At 42.7% G+C, this 24,357-nt stretch overlaps 1 protein-coding gene across 6 annotated transcripts in view; it reads right to left on the bottom strand.

Moving 5' to 3' along the window:
* LOC141172014 (sulfotransferase 2B1-like) overlaps positions 1-24,357 on the bottom strand; it is a 913,436-nt gene that overhangs the window by 198,608 nt on the left and 690,471 nt on the right. For all 6 annotated transcript variants that reach the window (XM_073655785.1, XM_073655780.1, XM_073655784.1 and 3 more), the window contains one exon: positions 6,916-7,127. In XM_073655785.1, coding sequence (XP_073511886.1) covers positions 6,916-7,127 — 212 coding nt within the window. The remainder of the gene's footprint in view (positions 1-6,915; positions 7,128-24,357) is intronic.

Here is a 24,357-nt window from a genome sequence, read left to right as displayed (position 1 = left end):
GCCTTGCATGTCTTGCATCTTCAACCTGCTGGTTCAGCAATTTCTCCGCCACTATCCCGGCCTGAATGCACTGCTGCAGAAACCACTGTCTCTGTGTGCTCACTTAAAACTATAAAAACAGCAGGATCTTTAGTATAAACACCAGACTTGCCAATGTAACCTCTTAATCCTCGCAAGCTTGAACACAATGTTCACAAGGTAGAAAGCAGTGGTGGTCAGTCCCCTAGACAATGAGCAAACTCCTTCATGATGATAGAGGCCACCGTCAACTTGCTGGTACTTTTTTGTGGGAATAAGCTTGTCTCCAACCAGTCAGGACTATCCAGTGAATGGAACCCCAAGGTTTGGTATTTGCACCCAGTACCAGAAGCAAAGCCATCCACAATTTCCATATCTTAGGAATTTTATTTGGTAGACTCACTGCCCAAACATTACTTTCTCACAAAGGAGCTGAAGACAGTGAGTGGCAGTAGGAGCAAGTTTCTCTAGCATGATCTGTTTATTATTGTAAGATATCATATGAAGAACAGAATTTGGCTTTGCCAAGGTGCCAGATAGCATCTTAAGTCTTATACATCCTTCCCTTGCAGGCTTACATTCTACAGGATGATGGAGAAAGAGACAGTAGGTTATGTGGTTGCAGTAGCTCAAGTGAGGAAAAGGTGGCAGAGAGGTAATGGCAGGCTGTAGGCTGTCTTGAAGAGATGAGTTTTCAAGTTCCATCTGCCCAGTAGATGGAGACCCAATCAGGATTCTCCACATTTCCCTAAATTAGGGCCTAGCAGCACCGAAGTGGTATAAATTTCACTAGAGTAGAAGTAATATAATGGAGACCAAATCCTCTTCCACTACAGCTAACCCAACAAATGTAAAAGCCAATCAAGATTCTCCACATTTCCAAAAATTAGTGCCAGACACCAGCGAAGTGGCATCAATTTCAGTACAGTAGAAATAGTAGAATTAGAACAGACATCTCTTCCATCACAGCCAACCCAGCAGATGGAGATTCAATCAGGATTCTCCACATTTCTAAAAATTAGTGCCAGACATTAGCGACGTGGCATCAATTTCAGTACATTAGAAATAATAGAATAAGGACTGACACCTCTTCTACTACTGCCAACCCAGCAAATGGAGACTCAGTTAGGAGTGCACAATCCTCTCCAGTTGTTCACCACATGTCAGACTCTGTGGTGTTGATGCACGATCTGGTCTAAAAAATGTTTGAAAGGACTTACAGAAATTACTTCTGTCACTTACACTACTGCTGCTGCTAATATTTTGGCATTGACGAATTGATGTCCCGGAGGTTGGAAGTGTAGAGCTGTGATGCACACTGTGCGCATAACTGCTGTCTTGTGGAAAACATCTCCTAGGCTATGTGCACACAAAGCATTTTTGATGCGTTTTCACGGTAGTTTTCCCGCAATGGAAAGACTGCGAAAACACTTGTTTATAGGTCTGCCAGCTACAGCAATGGTAATCCTGATGTGCTGTGCAAATGATGCATAAATTTACGCTCAGGATTGCCATTGCGGAAAAAAATGCAGCATGGCCATTGTTCAGGTATTTCCACAACAAATTTGCGTCCATTCACTTGCATTGAACTGCAGCAAACCCGCAGGTAAAATATCTATACCTGCAGATTTGCTGTGTTTCAATTAAAACCAAAGGGCACAAAATCGCCCAGGTTGGGAGGGGAGGACTACTACTCCTCTCATCTGATCACCGCTCCCGCTGATAACAGCAAGAGCGGTGTGGCTGGGAGGGGGAGTAGTCTGCTCTGCCCAGCTTGCATGCCCCCGGTAAAAAAAAAAGAAAGAAAAAGTAAAAAATAAAAAAAAACTTATACTCACCTGTCGGGCGGCCCCCAGTGTCCTCCCTGTCGCTGATACGATGCGGCCAGCGGTACACTGCGGGAGCATACTCGCAACCAGCAGAGTACCGAGCTGCCAGGACCTGCAGCGACATCAGGGATCAGCTGATCGGTCATGTGACCGATCAGCTGATGCTCATGTGACCTCCCTGAGGGAACATTGAGAAGAATGCTCCCACGGTGGTTAGTTCACTGGGGCTCATCAGCTGATCTACAGCTGTTGAACCCCATTGACCTCCTGCACAGCAATGTACACTGATAGGAGTGATTTTAAACTCCTTGTCATTGTACATTGCTGTCTTCTACAGCAATGACATCAGTGATGGCAGATGTCACTGCTATAGAAGTGAAACGGATTGCCGTGGGACAATCGTTGGTGGTAAGTGGTGAGGAATATGGTTTGCTTTTTTTACTTTTTATTCAGGAGATCGAGGACTTCGCAGACCCAGTACAATAAAAAAAATGTAAAAACCGTGTGTTTTTTATTTCATTGAATACTTTATTCTGGCGGTGTATTTATTGAAAAAGCAGCGACCATTTTACAACGCAGTTAGTATTGGGGGCATCTTATAGATGCCCTCCATTACTAACGTTGGCTTTACATCAGCCACCAATACAAGGCTAATGTGAACCCCATCCCCACTCACCTCCGCTACAGGGCAGTGGGAAGAGTGAGGCTAAGCGCCAGATATGGCGCATCTTATGTAAACGCCATTTCTGGGACTGTTGATGGGTGATATTAATAGCTGCAGAAAGGGCTAGTATCCATGGCCCCTTCCCTAGCTATTAATATCAGCCCGCAGCTGTCTAGTTTAGCCTTTGCTAGTTTGATTTTATAGGGGACCCAAAGTCAATTTTTTTTCTGGGGTCCCCCTGTAATCTAGCCAGTAAAGGCTAAACAAACAGCTGTGGGGTGATATTAATAGCCAGGGAACATTTTTGGCTAAAGGCCCCTTCCCCGGCTACTAATATGAGCCCCTAGTGGTTGGCTTTCCCTCTGCTGGTTATAAAAATGACGCGGGAGCCCACGCCATTTTTTTTAAACTTTAGGCTCTGTGCTCAGAATCCGGACTTAGCAGCGATTTGGACGCATATTTTTTGCTGCGTCCAAAACATTGCATTCTATTGAAAGCAGGTAACCACATGTGTTCACTGAACCATGCGGTTTTATTGCATTCAATACTTTCTAGCGGTCAAATTTCTGTTGCGAACACTGTCTCCACCGGTGATTCGCAACCTCTGATGCACGCAGAGTCGACATAGGATTTCTAGAGATCCCATCCACTATGCTGTACATCTGGACTCTGCTCGTTTGGAGCTGTATAAACACGCAGCGTCAAACCTGCAGCAGCTCCTGACCATAGCCATGTATCCAAACTCACCAGCAGCATGTCAATTTCTGTAGCAGACACGCTAGTCTCTGCTGCAGACTTTGACCGATTGAAGTGTCATTATATGCAGTTGGTTCACATGTACCTACATCAAAAGTGTGGCATTACAACACCTCATTTTGTATGCAACAAAAATATGCTGTGTCCAAAGAGCTGCTTGTTGCTGTTTGTGGGGACATAGTGGCTAGCGAAACAGCTGTTAATAATGGCCAGGGACCATGTTTGCAAATGGTACCTTCCCAGGCTAAACATAGCAGCTCACAGGTGCCACATAAATTATGTGATTAGAAATGCTGATGAATATTGGGTGAATGGGACTAGCTGACACCTAACTTTTGTTTGGTGATGACAAGGTGTCAATCATATCTTTTGATGACTAAACCCAATTAAAGTAAAGTAAAGAGTTAAATAAACATACAGACAGAGAGAAAACACTTCATTTTAAATACAACAGACACATTCTTTAATCATTTAAATTAACCAATGTACTTACTCCAGTTCTGATGGTAATCTGAGTTTTAAAGAAATGTCCCACCAAATAACTTTATTTAGCTCCAATAAGCATTCATTAATGTACAAAACCGCTTCAAAAATGCTTGAAAAAAATGCATTATAAAAAGCATCAAAAGCGGCAAAACCATGCAGCATTTTTCCTGCCAAGGCGATGCAAAAACGCTCAGGAAATTTCTTCTTAAAATCCTGATCGTGCGCAAATAGCCTTAAGGTTGTGTAAAAGCATGATTCGATATTCCAGCATTCACGGGTCCCTTTCCAGGGCGGGAATCATCTGGCAAAATTTACCCTTATAACATGGATCTAGCAGAGTGGCAACCCTGTAGTTAGCACTATTTCGAATCATAACTATACTGGGATCATGCTGCAGATAGTGCAGCAAGAAGTCACTCATATGTCGGGCACTTCCATGAGGATCAAGCCCATGCTGTGTTGGTTGTTGGTAACTCTGTTGCTTGTTTCCTCCATACCCTCCTACCAACCACGAACAACAGAGAAGGGATGATTACCCTCTTCATCTTCTGACTGTTGCTCGCCCATCTCCTCTTCCTCCTATATTTGTTCCTCGCCTCTTTCACCTTCACTAACAGTTTGTCTGGTATCACTAACCCCCCTCGATCGCAGTAATCCACCCTCCCTTGGCACCCCTAGGTGTCCCCTACTGTATGATGTTAGTAACAGAAGAAAGTATTTTTTTTAGTGTGGATGACACTTGTATAACATAGCAGATATGCTCCAAACTATTTCAAACTGAGATGTCCCCTGCTGTATCATATAAGTCACAGCAAAAAATAGATTTTTTTACTCTGCATAAGCTCTGCATACAGCTGAATTTAACCGCCACAAAATGACTAGGTGACATATGATGTACTGTCTCACATAGGTAAAAAAAAAAAAAACACATTTTTTTTTTTACTCTTGTTTTACTCTGAAGTTCAACGCCACAAAAGGACTACATGGCTTATAGCAGATTATACCATGTTTGTGATAGAAAAAGATATATTTTTGCACTCTGGCTAGCAACAGAAAAAATATATTTTTTTAACTATGAAAACAGCTGAAGTTCACTACCATAAAAGAACTAGGTGGCAGAAAAAAAACATGTTTTTGACTCTGGCTAGCAACAGAATTTTTTTTTTTTTTTTTACTGTGCATACAGATGAATTTCACCCCCCAAGAAATGACAAGGTTGGCTACTAAAGCTTGTGCTATCACATTGGCAAATGAAAAAAAATGATCTTTGTACTCTGCACTCAGGAGCTCTGCATACAGCTTAATTTCAACCCCACAAAATGAAAAGGTGGGCTAGTAGGGCTTGCTTGCTGTATCACATTATCAAGTGAAAAAATTGATTTAAAGAATACTCATGCATGGAGCACAATAGAAGCAGTGCACAACAGATTCTATCATATTGGCCCTGCTGTTTTTGTCTGAACCTTACTAATAACACAAGAAAAAGATAAATCTGCTGGAAGGTTGATTTCACAGACACACAGGACACTAGTTATCTAAACTATCTGACTTCCAAACAACTGCCTATCTAGCTAAAATCTAAGTCAAACTGTTAAAAACACTTTAGTTGCACCACAATAATTTTCCCGCACTTATTAGCCGAATGTTATCAATTTTTTTCGATCTTAAGAAAAAATGCTTGTGTTTTCGATCACAAATCCGAATATGCCATATTCATGTCGAATTTAACATTTGAGATCTGATTTTGAACATATTCGCTCATCACTAATCAAGATCTCTGGATATGGACTTGTAACATTGAGATTGTTGATTTTTTTCAAAAATTTTGTTTTTTTCTCCAAATGCACAGATTGAGATCTTGCGAGACCTGAGTATGCTCTGGTGGCCATTTTGCCAATGCACAATGAAGGGCTATCGACAGGATAAGGAACCTTGCCTCCGCTCAACACCGACTTTTGAGGATGGGGCCACTGAAGCATCATCCCGCCACCGCCGGGGCCGCAGAATCACCCTGCCACCGCTGCAGCCACCAACCTCTTTTATCTGGGACCACAATCCGACGCCGCCCCCCCAGGTAAAATCCATAAGTTCACATTATAAGACGCACCCCCTTTTCCCTCCCAAATTTGGGGAAAAAGGTGTATCTTATAATTCGCAAAATACTGCACTTTGTTCGTATTTAAAACCCCTTTAATAGCATTTGGGGGAAAAAAAATAAAATTAAAATCACTCCTCTTTTACAGAGTGAAAAATAAAGAAAAGTAAAAAGAATATATACATATTTGGTGTTACAGAGATCTTTAAAGTCTGATCTATCAAACTATAAAATTAATTAACCCGATAAGTAAATAATGTAAAGAGGAAAAAGAAATTTTAATGACAGAATTCCATTATTTTGTTTACAACAACACTGCAAGTAATTCAAGAAGTAATTAAAACATAGATTGCACCGCAACACAGTATAAAAATAAGGACCAGCTCGCCATGGAAAAAAAATCCCTTGCAAAACTCCAGTGATGAAAAAATAAAAACATTATGTGTCTAGGAAAATGGCTGCACATCTAATTTGTTGTTGTTATTTTAACAAAGTTTAGATTTTTTTAAGCAGTGAAAATTGAAAAGAGATATAACTACCATAATCATATTGACCAGTAGAACTATGTTGTCCGGTCATTTTTATTGCACACGGAACAAGGTAAAAAGGAATTACCGTATGTTTTTTTCCCACCATTTCACTGCATTTGGACTTTTTATGACATTTTTCCATTACCCTGTATGGTGAAATGAATGGAGTCATTACAAACTACAACTCATTCTGCAATATAACAGCCCTCATGAGGTTTTGTTGGCAGAAAAATAAAAAAAAGTTATGTCTGTTTGAAAGAGAAGAGAAAAAGATTAAAATGCCAAGATGAAAATTGGCTGCGTCCTTAATTTCACTTTTTCAATGTTTGCTCACATCTTAGCGCTTACACTGTATTTCTGCATGCTTCAGTATGCACTTTTTATATTATATATATATGATCTACATATTACATCCAGTTGTTATGTAGTTTTCATTTTGACACAATAATCGTATTGATAAATACAATAATAACAATACAAACGTGATTACATTACAGCACTGCAGAATGATTTTCATTACTTTTGTGTAATAATTACCTTTGCCTTAGAACCATGAAATGATTTCATAAAAATGTGTTTGGGTATGTGGCTGGTAATAAGGCGAGGGTGTTCCTCACTTTGTTGAAGCCTTTGAGCACTAGCTATGCTTTCGATCCAAGGTGCTCTTTCATAGTTTTGCACTGTATTGCTCCATGTTGGGTCTCCATTCGTTTGGATGAGGCTTAAAATCTCAACCATCCACGTGGTACCTAATAATGTTAATAAAATCAAACTTAAAAAAATATATATGTACAGTACAGACCAAAAGTTTGGACACAACTTCTCATTTAAAGATTTTTCTGTATTTTCTTGACTATGAAAATTGTAAATTCACATTGAAGGCATCAAAACTATGAATTAACACATGTGGAATTATATACTTAACAAAAAAGTGTGAAACAACTGAAAATATATCTTATATTCTGGGTTCTTCAAAGTAGCCACCTTTTGCTTTGATGACTGCTTTGCTTTTTAATTTAAATTGTCTCTCTAATTTGAATGAATACACTTTAAATCCATTTACAAGGATCTATTGGAGGGCAAGTCTCATGCCAGCAGCCGCGTAATTCCAGCTCCAGTAGCGTCCACTAAAGCTGCTGCAGTTAAAAAGCTTTTATAAGGATCGAGCTCGGCTGTCCACCGCAAGGCATCCTACTGCCAGTCCCAGCCCCTATGCCTTGGGGTGCCTCCTGATGCTCTTCACTGAGTATCCCGTGGTCCCGAAGCATTTCCTTTGAAAAAATTAAGTGTCCAAACTACAGGTGGTGTAGCTTGCTTAACAGCCGGGATAATCCGCTGACTAGCAGACACTGCTACTAGGCACAAAGTATTTCCTGGGCTAGATGCAGTTAAAAATTTGTAATTAGATACTCTCGTTGGATGCTGAGAAAGCATTCCATAGAGTCTCCTGGCACGCCATATATGATTCTCTTAAAAAGCTTGGGGTAGGGGTCTAGGGGACCCTTTTATAGCCAAAATCATGGCCCTGTATCGCAATACGTCACCTAGGCTGAAGATAAATGGAACTGTAGCACCCTGAGGGCTCGGTTTCTACAGAGGTATTGCACCTCACCCAGAGGTGTGATATCTCACTCTCAGGTAAGGATGTAGTGTGGATCAGGACCCGACACCTGCATGCATTACACCACATTGCCGTGGGGCAGGGCGACCAATATGCCCCTGAGATGGGCACGACAGTCCCTGTCCCTGGCTGGAGTGGGGGGAGGGAACACTGAGGAAGGGGAACCCTGTAGTGCAGGAGCAGGGAGGAAGCAGTTCCTGGGTGCATTGAGAAGGGAGTATAAAAGGTGGGCACCATCTTAGTTCAGTGCAGAGAAGTCTGAGCAGAAGTGGCAGGGAGCAGGGGCTCTGCATGAGCTCTGCTCCGGAGGCGGGCCTAGTAACAGAGGCCCAGGCCTGGAAGAGGGAGAAGGAAGGAAGAGGAGCGGAGAAGGCTCCAGGAACGAGGAACGAAGGGATCCCAGGGGTGCGGACGGGCGAGTCGCCACCGCACGCCCGAATCCACCTGCGTGGAGGGGTCAGGCCAAAGGGGGAGACCGGTCCCCGAAACTAGTGGAGGCAGGAAACGACCCTCAGCTAGAAACAGGAGGCTGTGACATTTTATGTGGCGCAGCCCCTCGCTACACCCGCTAGGAAGGCACCACATAGGGTCAGGGAAACTGGTGCCAAGCTTACCAAGAGGAGGCCCGAGGCAGCCGGACAGAAGGGTTGGTAAGAAAGGCCAGACAAAGGACACACAAAGGGGGTCCTGTGAAGCGCTCCAAAGTTATCTGGGAGTTGTCTGAGCCCCTCACCTGGTGAGCACAGTACGACGTGGGCAGCCGTTACCTGCAGACGTGGTCTGGATAATAAGAACTGTGAGTAAAGGCCCTGGACTGCATCACTGACTCCGTGTCGTTACTGCTGCTGCCCTGCACCATCACCCCCATCCTCCGCATACACTGCCCTGAGGCTATACTCCTCCCGTGGGGAGTTATGCTACGCTCTGCTGCACCCACAACACCAGCCTCAGCGGTCTGCCCTGGAGCGGCGGTTCACTCTGACCGCAATCCACGGGTGGCGTAGTCAGACATTTAAACATCAAAACCACATAAATAGTTCCGCCACTGGTTTGACCGCCCTGAGCCACGGAACCGGGTCGCCGCCACGGAGACTACAACCACCAGCATCCACCAAAAAGGGTCCGGCTCCGGGTGTCCCAAGGCCAAGGGGGCGCGTCAGAACATTTTCATCATCTTTCACAATCACCAATGGGACAAGGCAGGGATCTTCTCTGTCCCCTCTCTTATACATCCTAGTGACGGAGCACCTGCTCTCATCAATTCGCCATAACTCCAATATTAGGTGGATTGAGGTGGGAGGCACCGAGTACAAGTGCTCTCTATTTGCTGATGATGTCCTAGTATATATCACTCAATCACATATATCCATCCATGCTGTTATGGCTGAAATAGATCACTTTGTTACATGGTCAAATTTTAAAATCAATGCAGCGAAGTCTGAGGCCCTCGATGTCTCCCTCCCCAAATCCATATAGGATTCCATCCAGTCCAACTTTCCCTTTGCCTGGCCCTCACAGGGTATCAAATACTTAGGAATTCCTATTCATAGAGACCTCTCCCATCTATGTTATCTTAATTTTGGGCCCTTTATTGAACAACTCCATACAGACCACGGTTGGCAAGTTAGAACTGTAAGATTCACTACGTGAACCACTGGTGTTTTGTGGAAAAGCACATGTACACTGTGTTCCAAATTATTATGCAAAAAGTGTTTAGGAGTGATAAGGGAAGAATTTGTTTGTTTGTCAGTTAAACTCATTGATGGTGATGTGTGTCAGGGCTCTTTATATCACTGTAAGCAATTGCAGACACCTGTGCTAATTAGTTTGGCAGGTGTGTCCAATGAAAGGCAAGACTACTTAAGAAGGCTGTCTCACATTATTAAGCAGCCTACATTTTCTGCCAAAATGGGAAAGAAAAAGGATGTATCGGCTGCTGAGAAGCAACAAATTGTGGAGTGTTTAGGTCAAGGCATGACTACAATCAACATTGTGCGATGATCAGGATGAAGTGTCTTGGCAATCAAGAAGTATGTAGCTGACTCACAGTACACACGTGTGCGTGCTGATAAGGGCAAATTGAGGACTCTTTCCTACAGGCAATTACGTCAGGTTGAAAGAGCAGCGGCAAAAAAGCCTTGTCATAGCAGCAGACAAGTTTTTGAAGCTGCTGGTGCCTCCAACGTCCCCCGAACAACAAGATGCAGGGTCCTTCAGAGGTTTGCAGCTGTGCATACGCCATCCTGTCGACCTCCTCTATCCACTTCACAAAAGCAGAAACGGCTCCAGTGGGCCAAACATTACATGAAGACTGATTTCAAAACTGTTTTGTTCACGGATGAGTGCCGTGCAGCGCTCGATGGTCCAGATGGATGGAGTGGAGGATGGCTGGTTGATGGACACCCCACGCAAACACGGCTACAGTGCCAACAAGGAGGAGGTGGAGTAATGTTTTGGGCTGGAATCATGGGGAGAGAGATTGTCGGCCCCTTTAGGATCCCTGAAGGCGCTAAAGATGAACTCTATAATGTATGTGGATTTTCTCAAACAGCACTTCCTGCCATGGTTCAAGAAGAAGAACCGTGTATTTCACAGCAAGATCATTTTTTTGCATGATAATGCACCATCTCATGCTGCACATAAAACATCTGCATCTCTGGCTGATATGGGCATAAAAGGGGACAAACTTATGGTGTGACCCCCATGCTCCCCTGACCTCTACCCCATTCAGAACCTTTGGAGCATCATTAAAAGGAGTGTCTATGATGGCGGGAGGCAGTTCACATCTAAGCAACAGCTCTGGGAGGGTATTCTGTCCTTATGCAAAGCAATTGAAGCAGAAACCATCCAAAACCTGACAAATTCAATTGACTAGAGAGTTCAGAAGCTCCTTTCGAACAAGGGGTCCTATGTGAAAATGTAACATCACCTAGAATAAAGTTTTGAGTTGAAAACTGTTTGATTTCAGTTTCTAACAACCTGCTAATGCTTATAATTTCAAAAATGACCATTTTTTTGGTCTTTATTAAAATGAAAAGGTTGATCGAAAAGTTTGGGGGATCTAAGAGTGTGGCAACCCAGTAGTCATGATTACTTCGAATTCTGACAATATGAGGGTCATGCTGCAGGTAGTGCAGCAAGAAGGCACTTATGTGTCTTGCGCATCTCGGAGCCCCAAAATTATTTTCCGGGCTAGATGCAGCTAAAAATTATTATTAATTTTAAATCTGGTGAAGCTTTAGTATAGATGGCCTAATAGGATCAGTGCTGCACACTGCTACACAGCCCAAATTATTTTCCAGTCAAGATACAGATAAACATGATTAGTAATTTTAAATCTGGTGGAGCTTATTATAGATGGCCTAATAGAATCAGTGCTGCACACTGCTACAAAGCCCAAATTATTTTCCAGCCAAGATACAGATAAACATGATTAGTAATTTGAAAGCTTAAAACGGTTGGTAGGGTGATTTTAACCAATCATCAAGCTTTTTTTCTCCCCAGGATGACACAGGGGTAGAAAAGTCGTTTCGGATCCATGATTTGTTCATCTTTATGAACGTGAGTCTGTCTACATTATCAGTGGAGAGCCGCGTGCGCTTATCTGTCAGCACACCACCAGCAGCGCTGAACACACGTTCAGACAGAACGCTGGCTGCGGGGCATGACAAGATCTCCAAGGCGTAAGTGGCTAGCTCTGGCCATTTATCCAGATTGGAAGCCCAAAAAGAGCAAGGGTCCAGTGACACAGTCATGGCTTCAATGTTTACTTGGAGATACTCCTGTACCATCGTCTCTAGGCGTTGACTATGTGTCAGACTTCTTGTCTTATGTGGCCTTGCAAAGGATGGGCTAAAAAAGTGGTGAAATGATTCCACAAAATTGATGTTACCAGCAGATACTGTGGTTCTGTTACGGTTTGAGTGCTGAACACTTGACGGTCCCACGGTTGGCAAGTTGGAACTGTGAGATTCACTACGTGCACCACTGGTATTTTGTGGAAAAGCACATGTAAGATTCTGCAACAGTCTCTGCTGATACTCCTGCATGCGTGCATCCCTTTCTATGGCAGGAATAATTTCTGCAAATTTACTTTTGTACCGGGGATCTAACAGTGTGGCAACCCAGTAGTCAGGATTATTTCTAATTCTCACAATTCGAGGGTCATGTTGCAGGTAGTGCAGCAAGAAGGCACTCATGTGTGTTGCGCATCCAGGAGCACCAAGTCCCTGTTGTGTTGGTGGCGAGGTAACAATCATGCTTCCTTCCTCTGTCCTCTCCCCCCAACCTCGCACAACAGAAATGTGATCAAGGTCTCCCTCATCTAATGAGTCTTCCATCAGTTCGTCCTCCACTTCTTCCTGGGCTCCTGCACCTTCCTCACTAGTTTGGCTGCTACCATGCGCCCTGGTAAAACCATCTCCCCCACCCTCACATGCCTGCTTCCTTGGTGCTGCCGACCGTCTGGACCTTGTAGATGTTAGCCCTTCCGCATACAACTCCTCCTCCTCTACTTCCTCCACCTCCTCTTGTGCCACCACCTGACTCCGAATTCTGTTTAACATGTGCTCCAGCATGTAAATCACCAGAATAGTCATGCTGATAATGGCATCGTCAGCACTAAACATCTTCGTCGCCATTTCAAAACTGTGCAGAAGGGTGCATAGGTCCCTGATCTGAGACCACTCCTCCAGCGTGATTTGCCCCACCTCTGGATCTCGTTGGCCCAGGCTATACGTCAGAACGTATTGCACCAGGGCTTGTCGGTGCTGCCACAGTCGCTGCAACATGTGCAGAGTTGAATTCCACCGGGTAGGCACATCGCATTTTAGCCGGTGAAGTGGCAGGCCCAACGACTTCTGTAGAGATGTAAGTCGCTGAGCTGCGGGATGCGAACGGCGGAAGTGAGCACACAGCGACCGTGCCCTCTGCAGAAGGCCATCTAGTCTGGGATAGTGGGCTAAAAATTGCTGGACAACCAGGTTCAACACGTGAGCCATACAAGGCACGTGTGTGACATTGCCCCGGCGAAGGGCCGCACCCAGGTTTGCAGCATTGTCGCACACGGCCTTCCCTGGTTTCAGGTCCAGTGGAGACAACCATTCATGAAATTGGTTCTCCAGAGCTGACCACAACTCCTCAGCTGTGTGACTCACATTTCCCAGACATTTCAATGTAAAAACCGCCTGATGACGTTGAGCCCTACTGCCAGCATAGTAAGGAGGTGTGCAGGATCCCTTCTGCGCAGTTAGAAAGCTTGTGGCATGACCAGACAGGCTTTGGGTGCAGGTGGAAGACCGAGAGGAGGTTGAGGAGGCAGAAACAGTGGAGGAACTTTGACATAAAGAGGATTGACGCACAAATCGTGGGGACGGCAAGACTTGGACAGCAGCCCCTTGTCCTGCTGTCACCATAGTTACCCAGTGCCCAGTCAGCGACATGTAACGCCCCTGTCCATGTCTTCTCGTCCAAGTGTCTGTGGTGAAATGCACCCTGTCACACACAGAGTTTCTCAAAGAAGCGGTGATGTTGTGTGCGACATGCTGGTGTAGCGCAGGCACACCTTTCTTTGAGAAGTAGTGCCGACTGGGCATCTGGTACTGGGGCACTGCGACGGACATAAGGTCTCGAAAATCCTCTGTGTCCACCAGGCGGAAAGGCAGCATTTCTGTAGCCAAGAGCTTGCAGATGGTGAAATTCAACCTCTTAGCTTTCTCATGGCTAGGAGGAAATGGTCTTTTACTTGTCCACATCTGAGGGACCGAGGGCTGGCTATTGTGCTTAGACGGGGTTGATAAGGGTGTCCCCGGCAAACTGCCGGTCTGTGAGGAAGATGCAGGCGGACATGTTAGGTTGCCTTGATCCAAAGGTGGTGCTATCGATGTCGGACAGCGCTCAACACCAGCTGGTGTTACCACCTCCAAAGAAAATGATGACCTGCCAATCACGCTGGCTGTTGCGGGTAAAGAGGTGGCAGGTCTGCGCCCCAAAACAGGTGTGACCCCAGTCACAGAGGATGAAGAGGCCACGGATGCACAAGATATGGCAGACGGTGTTTGGCCCGGCCGGCTAGGCCGCATTGTAGCACACTGAGCTTCCCACTGCAACTTATGCTTCATGTCCATGTGCCGGTTCATGCATGAAGTACTCAAACTATGTATTTTTTGGCCTCTACTTAGCTTTTGCTGACAAATGTTACAGATAACACGAGTTGGGTCATCTTTATCGATCTGAAAAAATGCCCAGGCTATGCAAGGCTTAGCACCCATGCGACCTGAAGAGCCACCACGACTTGTGGTGAGAGGCAGAGTTGTGTTTGAGGATGTAGTTGTTGACGTGCTTCCAGTACTACGTCTCTGTCCAGGAAGGCGCAACCTGACCTCGTCGTCACTAGCATCTACCTCCACCTCCTCTGCTGACCTCATCTCTTGGCTGACTGTGGGTTGACAGTAAGTGGGATCTCCAACCTCATCATCATCACCCTGTGCGTTATCACAGCCGTCGTCCTCAGAGCCAACCTGTTCCTGCCCTGACAAAAAACTAAAGTTGTCGCTCCAATCAGGTATTTGAGTCTTATCATCGTCTTCCTCATTGTCTCCACCAACAGGAGTTACAGTTTGGGAATGAGGGTCTTCATTATGGTCAGAACCTTCTGCGTCTGGTCCTGGATCCGACTCATAAAGATTCTGGGCATCAGTGCAGATCATTTCCTCGTCTGGATTCACAGAAGCGCTGGATTCGACCTCTGATTCCCAGGCTATAGTATGAGTAAACAGCTCTGCAGACTCAACCATCTGTTCTACCTCATACTCAGACGGGCAGCTGGAGATTTGGGAGCTGTGAGGAAGCAAGTGTGATTGGGGTGACATCTTTGAGGACTGGAGTATTTGTGATGTTGAAGTTGATGTGGAGGAGAGCCCACTTAAAGGATCACTTGATATCCGTTGAAGCACCTGCTGTTTTTGTGCCTCATCTGGAATTTGTAGCGATTGGCGTGGCCGTAAGAAAGGGATCTTATCACATTGTCCGCTAAAATAAGTAGACATTTTAGTTTGGCTGGAAGATGGTCTTTCTTCTGCAGATGTTACTGTTGCTTTAACACCTACCCCATGGACACAACCTTTTTTCTCCTTCCCAACACGTCTATTCCCCTTTCCACCAGCATCACGCCTTTTTCCACTCATTTTGGTGGTTAACTAATTCACAACTCTGGAGTTGTTTGCACAAAAAAACAATGGATGGGAACCGAGCAGAGCTGAGTGGCCAAACTGTGGTATTAGGCCAAAACAGAAAAAAATTATATTCAATTTGCAACCTGATGGAGGTCAGTATAGATGGACTAATAGAACAAGTCCCACACACAGCTAGAAGCCCAAATATTTTTTCAGAGGTAGATGCAGAAAATTTTTTTATTCAGTTTGCAACCTGATGGAGGTCTGTATAGATGGATGAATAGAACAAGTCCCACACACAGCTACAAGCCCAATATTTTTTCAGAGGTAGATGCAGAAAAAAAATTGTTTTGAATTTGCAACCTGATGGAGGTCAGTATAGATGGACTAATAGAGAAAGTCCCACACACTGCTAGAAGGCCAAATATTTTTTCAGAGCTAGATGCAGACAAAAAATTATTTTGAATTTGCAACCTGATGGAGGTCAGTATAGGTGGACTAATAGAACAAGTCCCACACACTGCTAGAAGGCCAAATATTTTTTCAGAGCTAGATGCAGAAAAAAATTATATTCAGTTTGCAACCTGATGGAGGTCTGTATAGATGGAATAATAGAACAAGTCCCACACACAGCTAGAAGCCCAAATATTTTTTCAGAGGTAGATGCAGATAAAAATTATTTTTAATTTGCAACCTGATGGAGGTTAGTATAGATGGACTAATAGAGAAAGTCCCACACACTGCTAGAAGGCCAAATATTTTTTCAGAGCTAGATGCAGATAAAAATTATTTTTAATTTGCAACCTGATGGAGGTCAGTATAGATGGACTAATAGAACAAGTCCCACACACAGCTAGAAGCCCAAATATTTTTTCAGAGGTACTGTAGATGCAGATAAAAATTATTTTTAATTTGCAACCTGATGGAGGTCAGTATAGATGGACTAATAGAGAAAGTCCCACACACTGCTAGAAGGCCAAATATTTTTTCAGAGCTAGATGCAGATAAAAATTATATTCAATTTGCAACCTGATGGAGGTCAGTATAGATGGACTAATAGAGAAAGTCCCACACACTGCTAGAAGGCCAAATATTTTTTCAGAGCTAGATGCAGATAAAAATTATATTCAATTTGCAACCTGATGTAGGTCAGTATAGATGAACTAATAGAACAAGTCTCACACACAGCTAGAAGCCCAAATATTTTTTCAGAGGTACTGTAGATGCAGATAAACATTATTTTTAATTTGCAACCTGATGGAGGTCAGTATAGATGGACTAATACAGCAAGTCCCACACACAGCTAGAAGCCCAATATTTTTTCAGAGGTAGATGCAGAAAAAAATATATTCAGTTTGCAACCTGATGGAGGTCAGTATAGATGGAGTAATAGAACAAGTCCCACACACAGCTAGAAGCCCAAATATTTTTTCACAGGTAGATGCAGATAAAAATTATTTTTAATTTGCAACCTGATGGAGGTCAGTATAGATGGACTAATAGAGAAAGTCCCACACACTGCTAGAAGGCCAAATATTTTTTCAGAGCTAGATGCAGATAAAAATTATATTCAATTTGCAACCTGATGGAGGTCAGTATAGATGGACTAATAGAGAAAGTTCCACACACTGCTAGAAGGCCAAATATTTTTTCAGAGCTAGATGCAGATAAAATTTATATTCAATTTGCAACCTGATGGAGGTCAGTATAGATGGACTAATAGAACAAGTCCCACACACAGCTAGAAGCCCAAATATTTTTTCAGAGGTACTGTAGATGCAGATAAAAATTATTTTTAATTTGCAACCTGATGGAGGTCAGTATAGATGGACTAATAGAGAAAGTCCCACACACTGCTAGAAGGCCACATATTTTTTCAGAGGTAGATGCAGAAAAAAATATATTCAGTTTGCAACCTGATGGAGGTCTGTATAGATGGATTAATAGAACAAGTCCCACACACAGCTAGAAGCCCAATATTTTTTCAGAGTTAGATGCAGAAAAAAATATATTCAGTTTGCAACCTGATGGAGGTCAGTATAGATGGACTAATACAACAAGTCCCACACACAGCTAGATGCCCAATATTTTTTCAGAGGTAGATGCAGAAAAAAATATATTCAGTTTGCAACCTGATGGAGGTCTGTATAGATGGATTAATAGAACAAGTCCCACACACAGCTTGAAGCCCAATATTTTTTCAGAGGTAGATGCAGAAAAAAATATATTCAGTTTGCAACCTGATGGAGGTCAGTATAGATGGACTAATACAACACGTCCCACACACAGCTAGAAGCCCAATATTTTTTCAGAGGTAGATGCAGAAAAAAATATATTCAGTTTGCAACCTGATGGAGGTCTGTATAGATGGATTAATAGAACAAGTCCCACACACAGCTAGAAGCCCAATATTTTTTCAGAGGTAGATGCAGAAAAAAATATATTCAGTTTGCAACCTGATGGAGGTCAGTATAGATGGACTAATACAACACGTCCCACACACAGCTAGAAGCCCAATATTTTTTCAGAGCTAGATGCAGAAAAAAATTATATTCAATTTGCAACCTGATGGAGGTCAGTATAGATGGACTAATAGAATGATGCTATGCCCAAAAGATTTTACTTCACTAGGTGCAGTAAAAAAATTGGTATTCTATACACAGGTGGTATATCTTGCAACACAGATAGGCTACTCCACTGACTAACACACTCTGCAATAGGCCAAAAAGGATTAGCTTTGCTAGATTCAGCCAAATGCTGTGAAAAAAACTTGCACAGCACTGGCACAGACCTGCCTGGCAAAAACTGATAGGAACTGATGTAACCTAGTCCTGAAAAGGACTCCAATTACAATTAGTCTTTACTCCCACAATCTATCTATTTAAGAGCACAGACCTGCCTGATAAATGTCGTAGGAAATGCTGTAACCTAGTCCTTAAAAGGACTGCAATCACAACTATTCCCTACTCCCAAGCTATCTGTAGATTTGTGCGAAAATTGGCTTGAAATTAACAAGGTATAGCGCACACAGCAACAGCGGTGCCGTCTAACATGCAGCTGCAGCAGTGAGAAAATGGTGGCGACGGGGAAAATGGCTTGGTCTTATAGGGCAAGGACATGTGACATACACTGCCAATGACACATGCCCTTGCTTGTGTGAAAAAAAGCACTTCGCTCCGTGTGTGCGCTGCTGATAGGCTGACAGATTGCACCTCCCCACTGTAAATGCGGGAAAGAGAAAAAAAAATGGAGATCTTCATTGTTCCTGCAGAGATCCATCCCCTGCCCCTCCCCCCACCCCGCTGTACACTCAAACTGCGTATTAACATTAATTTTCATCATTACTGAGAAAAAATCCAGTTATGATTTTGGTGCACGAACAGTTATCGAACATAACCTCGAACAGCCGAATTTTTCTCAAATTGTTCGTGTTCGCCGAACGGCTCGAACACCGCCCAAAACAGCTCGAATTTGAGATTGGCGAACAGTTCAAGTAGAACAACGCTCATCTCTATTCACTACACATCTAGATAAGTTCCCTAAGGGGTCTAGTTTCCAAAATGGTGTCACTTGTGGGGAGTTTCCACTGTTTAGGCACATCAGGGGCTTCCCAAACACGACATGGCATCCGCTAATTATTCAAGCAAACTTTACATTCAAAAAGTCAAATGGCGCTCCTTCACTTCCAAACACTGCCATATGACAAAAAAAGTGGTTTTCCCCCACATATGGGATATCAGCTTACTCAGGAGGAATTGCACAACAAATTTTGTGGTCCATTTAGTCTCATTACCCTTGTGAAAAAAAAAGTGGGTGTGAATTAAACATTTTGTGAAATAAAGTTAAATGTTAATTTTTTCCTTCCACATTGCTTCATTTCTTGTGAAGCACTTGAAGGGTTAATAAACTTCTTGAATGTGGTTTTGAGCACCTTGAGGCTAAGTGCCCACGTTGCAGAACTGAAGCATATTTTTTACTCTTCTCCCTGGCGGGAAAATCGCATGCGGATTTTACATGCGGTTTTCCCGCCAGGTAGAAGCGTTTGTGAGGCGTCTTTACAGCGTCTTTGCATGCATTTCCGCATGCGGGTTATCAAGCACTTCTCCAAGTGATTTAAGCATCACTTGGAAAAGTGCTTGACAACTTGTTCACACTATATAAATCCATGCAACCGGCATGGATTTATATAGTGTGACCAAGTATTAGTTAAAAAAAAAGAATCAGAATGATAAAAAATAAAAAAATAAAGTTTATACTCACTTTCCGATGCATTCTCTGCCCCGTTCGGAGTCTTGAGCGGCTCACGCTGTTATGTGCAGGACCTGCGGTGACGTCATTGAGTCATGTCATGGGTCACATGACTCAATGACGTGGCAGGTCCTTCACACAACAGCGCGACGGCGGGAAAAAAACGGGAAGACATAAGAAGATAAGTATAAATTTTTTTTTTCTTTTTTTTACAGGTTCTTTGGTACCCAGGTCTGGATGAGAGCCTCCTCTCATCCAGACTTGGGTACCATCCGAACATTGATTCCGCTGCGCTTCCGCAAAATTAATGAACATGCTGCGGATTTTTGACCGCAGCATATACGCTGCGGAAAAATCCGCAGCGTGGGCATTGACATTGCGGAATGCCATTGGGAACCATGGGGTGCGGATATACAAGCGTTTTACAAGCGTTTACGCTGCGGAAATTCCGCAGCATATACGCTTGTAAAACGCAACGTGGGCACGCAGCCTGAGGGATGCAGTTTTTAGAATGGTATCACTTTTGGGTATTTTCTGTCATAAAGGCCCATTAAATTCACTTCAAATGTGATGTGGTACCTAAAAATAGGTTTTGTACATTTTGTTGGAAAAATGAGAAATCGCTGGTCAACTTTTAACCCTTGGAACTTCCGAACAAAAAAAAATTTGGGCACCAGAATTGTTCTGATGTAAGGTAGACTTGTGGGAAATGTTTTTTATTAACTATTTTGTGTGACATATCTCTCTGATTTAAGGGCATGAAAATTAAAATTTTAAAATTGCAAAATTTTTGCCAAATTTTGTTTTTTTATTAGTAAAATCAAGTGATATCGTAGAAATTTTACCACGAAGTACAATATATCATGAATAAACAATCTCAGAATCAGTAGGATCTGTTGAAGCGTTCCAGAGTAATTAACTCATAAAGTGGTAATGGTCAGAATTGTAAAAATTGGCTTGGTCATTAAGTACATAATTGTTTCCATCCTTAAGGAGTTAAATGACACAATAAGTCGCAATGAAACAGTACACAACTACAAAAAAGATACGTGGAAGAAGCCAATTAAAATTCAGAAATGCATTTTCTTACTTGTAAATCACCTGTGATAGATATTTTTTTCAGTGAGGATGTACAGAGAGTATTGACATCAATAGCTATATTTGGAATGAAATGACTGAAATGGAGAAAAACTCAAAACTTTATACAATGATCCAGACTGTTAGGGGGTGTTCACACTAGCGTATCAAAAAATTGCTAATCCAGAAAAGTTGGACGAGTGGAATCCGTACAGTTTACCTTTTGTCACGTGAAAGCAATGCGAGTTTGCAATTATTTTGTTGTCTTGTATATATAATATATAGATAATAAACATAATGGTTGCAGTGGCATGCAAAAGTATTCACTCCCTTGGTATTTTTCATGTTTTTCTACCTCACAACCTGGAATTCCACAGTTTTTTTTGAGGGTTTGGATCAATTCGTGTAAATTTTTATTGTGAAGCAAACAAATAGGAAAAATGATTAGAAAACTTCAGTGTGAATAACTGTTCACCCCCATAAAGTCATTACTTTGCAGAGCCTCCTTTTGCAACAATTACAGCTGCAAGATGCTTTGGATAAGTCTTCATGAGCTTTCCACACCTTGCAACTAGGATTTTTGTCCATTCCTCAAGACAAAACTGCTCCTGATCCTTCAGGTTAGATGGTTTCCTCTGGTGAACAGAAATCTTCAAGTCTGACTGCAGATTCTCAATTGGATTAAAGTCTTGCCTTTCACTAGACCAACCCCAAAACAATCACACATTTCCCCTTAAACCACTTGAGTGTTGCTTTAGCAGTAGGCTTTTGGTCATTGTCTAGTTGGAAGATGAACTTCCATCCCAGTCTCAAATCCCTGACAGACTGAAACAGGTTTCTCTCAAGAATATCCCTGTATTTTGCACCATACATTTTCACTTTGACTTGGACCATTTTCCTTGTCCCTGCAGTTGAAAAAAATCCTGAAGGCTTGATGCTGCCACCACCATGTTTTTTGATTGTGAGGATGGTGTTCTTGGGGTGATGAGCTGTGTCTATTTGGTGTCAGACATAGCGTTTTGCTTGGAGGCCAAAAAGTTAAATTTCGGTCTCATCTGACCACAGCACCTTCCTCCATACATTTGGGGAGTTTCACACATGGGTTTTGGCAATCTCAAAACGAGCCTTACAATTTTTTTGTGTCAGTAAAGGGTTTTTTCTGCCCACTTTTCCATAAAGGCCACCTCTATGGAGTGTACAGCTTATTGTGGTCGCATTGACAGATACTCCAGTCTCTGCTTGGGAACTCTGCAGCTCCTTAAGGATTACTTTTGGTCTCTGCACTGCTTCTCTGATTAATGTTCTCCTTGCACAGACTGAATGTTTTGGTAGGTGGCCCTCTTTTGGTAGGTTTGTTGTGGTACCATATTCTTTCCGTTTTATGATAAAGGATTTGATGGTGCTCCTGGTGATCATCAGAAATTGGAATCTTTTTTTAAAACTCAACCCCGACTTGTACAATTTTTCCCCTGATTTCTTTGGAGATCTCCTTGGTGTTCATGATATTGTCTGGTTAGTGGTGCCTCTTGCTTAATAATGTGGCAGCCTCTGTGGCCTGTCAGATAAGGTATGTATGTACACTGGCAAACTGACACTTAGATTGCATACAGGTGGACTTCCTTTCACTAATCATGTGACTTTTGAAGGTAATTGCTTGCACCACAAAGTTTTAGTGGCTTTGTGGCAAAAGGGGTGAATACATATGCACATGACAATTTTTAGTTATTTGATCCCATAAATTTAATTTAAGCCTATATTTTTCTTACTTCACTTCACCAGCTTAGACTGTTTAGTCTGATGCATCACACACAAATTGAATTGTTTTAAACACAGATTGTAATGTAGCAAAATAGGTAAAAGCCAAGGGGGTGAATACCTTTGCAAGCCACTGTATATCATGCTTTATTTAAAGAAAAGTTTTTGTCCTGACTTAAGAAACCACAAGTCACCTTTCAGAGATTTCTTAGTGACAGAAAAATATGAGTCGTAATCAGACTTCAATGAAAATAAACAACTACTGATTCTGAGAATAATTATCTCTCTGTGTATGGTGTGTTTAGCTGTGGGAAGTCAAGATGTCTTGGTTGTAATTAGATGCTCTAAGTGCTAAGATTTAGAGATGAGAGGTGTTCGACTCAAACTGTTCGCCAATCTCAAATTCGAGCTGTTTTGGGTGGTGTTAGAGCCGCTCGACGAACCCGAACGATTTGCAAAAAATATGGCTATTCGAGGTTATGTTCGATAACTGTTTGTGCACCAAAATCATAACTGGATTTTTTCACAGTAATACTGTTAATATATGTAAATAGACAGTTTCAGTGTAGAGTGGGCGGGGGGAGGGGCAGGGGATGGATCTCTGCAGAAATAATGCCGATCTCCATTTTTTTTTCTTTCCCGCATATACAGTGGTGAGGTGCTGTCTGTCAGCCTATCAGCAGCGCACACACGCAGCGAAGTGCTTTTTTTTCACACAAGCAAGGGCATGTGTCATTGGCTGTGTATGTCACATGTCCATGCCCTATAACACCCAGCCATTTTCCCCATCGCCACCATTTTCTCACTGCTGCAGCTGAGTGTTAGATGGCACCGCTGCTGCTGTGGGCGCTATACTTTGTAAATGTGTGAATTGCAAGCAAATTTGCTCTTAAATAGACAGATAGGTTTAGGGAGTAGGGGCTAGTTGTAATTGCAGCCCTTTTGATGGCTAGGTTACAGCAGTTCCTAGCACTTTTTGCCAGGCAGGTCTGTGCCAGTGCTGTGCAAGTGTTTTTCACAGCATTTGGCTAACTGTAGCTAAGCCAATCCTTTTGGGCCTCTAGCAGTGTGTGTTAGTCAGTGGAGTAGCCTATCTGTGTTGCAAGCTACACCACCTGTGTATCTAATACCAATTTTTTACTGCACCTAGCCAAGTAAAACCTTTTGGGCCTGTAGAAGTGTCTGTTATTCATTGTAGTAGCCCATCTGTAACAAGCTACACCACCTTTGTATTTAATAGCAATTTTTTACTGCATCTAGCCCAGTAAATACTTTTGGGCCTGTAGCAGTGTCTGTTACTTATTGTAGTAGCCCATCTGTACCAAGCTACACCAAATTTGCATTTAATAAAATTTTTTTACTGCATCTAGCAAAGTAAAACCTTTTGGGCCTGTAGCAGTGTCTGTTACTCACTGGAGTAGGCCATCTGTACCAAGCTACACCACCTTTGTATTTAATAACAATTTTTTACTGCATCTAGACTAGTAAATACTTTTGGGCCTGCAGCAGTGTCTGTTACTTATTGTAATAGCCCATCTGTACCAAGCTACACCACCTTTGTATTTGGTAACAATTTTTTACTGCATCTAGCCAAGTAAAACCTTTTGGGCATAGTAGCAGGGTCTGTTACTCATTGTAGTAACCTATCTGTACCACGCTACACCACCTTTGTATTTAATAACAATTTTTTACTGCAGCTAGCCCAGTAAATACTTTTCGGCCTGTAGCATTGTCTGTTACTCATTGTAGTAGCCCATTTGAACCAAGCTACACCACCTTTGCTTTTAATAACAATTTTTTTACTGGATCTAGCCAAGGAAAACCTTTTGGGCCTGTAGCAGTGTCTGTTACTCATTGGAGTAGCCCATCTGTACCAAGCTACACCACCTTTGTATTTAATAACAATTTTTTACTGCATCTAGCCCAGTAAATACTTTTGGGCCTGTAGCAGTGTCTGTTACTTATTGTAGCAGCCCATCTGTACCAAGCTACACCACCTATGTATTTAATAACAATTTTTTACTGCATCTAGCCCAGTAAACACTATTGGGCATAGTAGCAGTGTCTGTTACTCATTGTAGTAGCCCATCAGTACCAAGCTACACC

Source organism: Phyllobates terribilis, unplaced genomic scaffold (assembly GCF_046119375.1).
Source record: "Phyllobates terribilis strain yellow unplaced genomic scaffold, ASM4611937v1 Scaffold_12__6_contigs__length_324123572, whole genome shotgun sequence".
In the NCBI taxonomy this organism is placed as follows: Eukaryota; Metazoa; Chordata; class Amphibia; order Anura; family Dendrobatidae; genus Phyllobates; species Phyllobates terribilis.
This window is presented reverse-complemented; position numbering and strand designations above follow the sequence as displayed.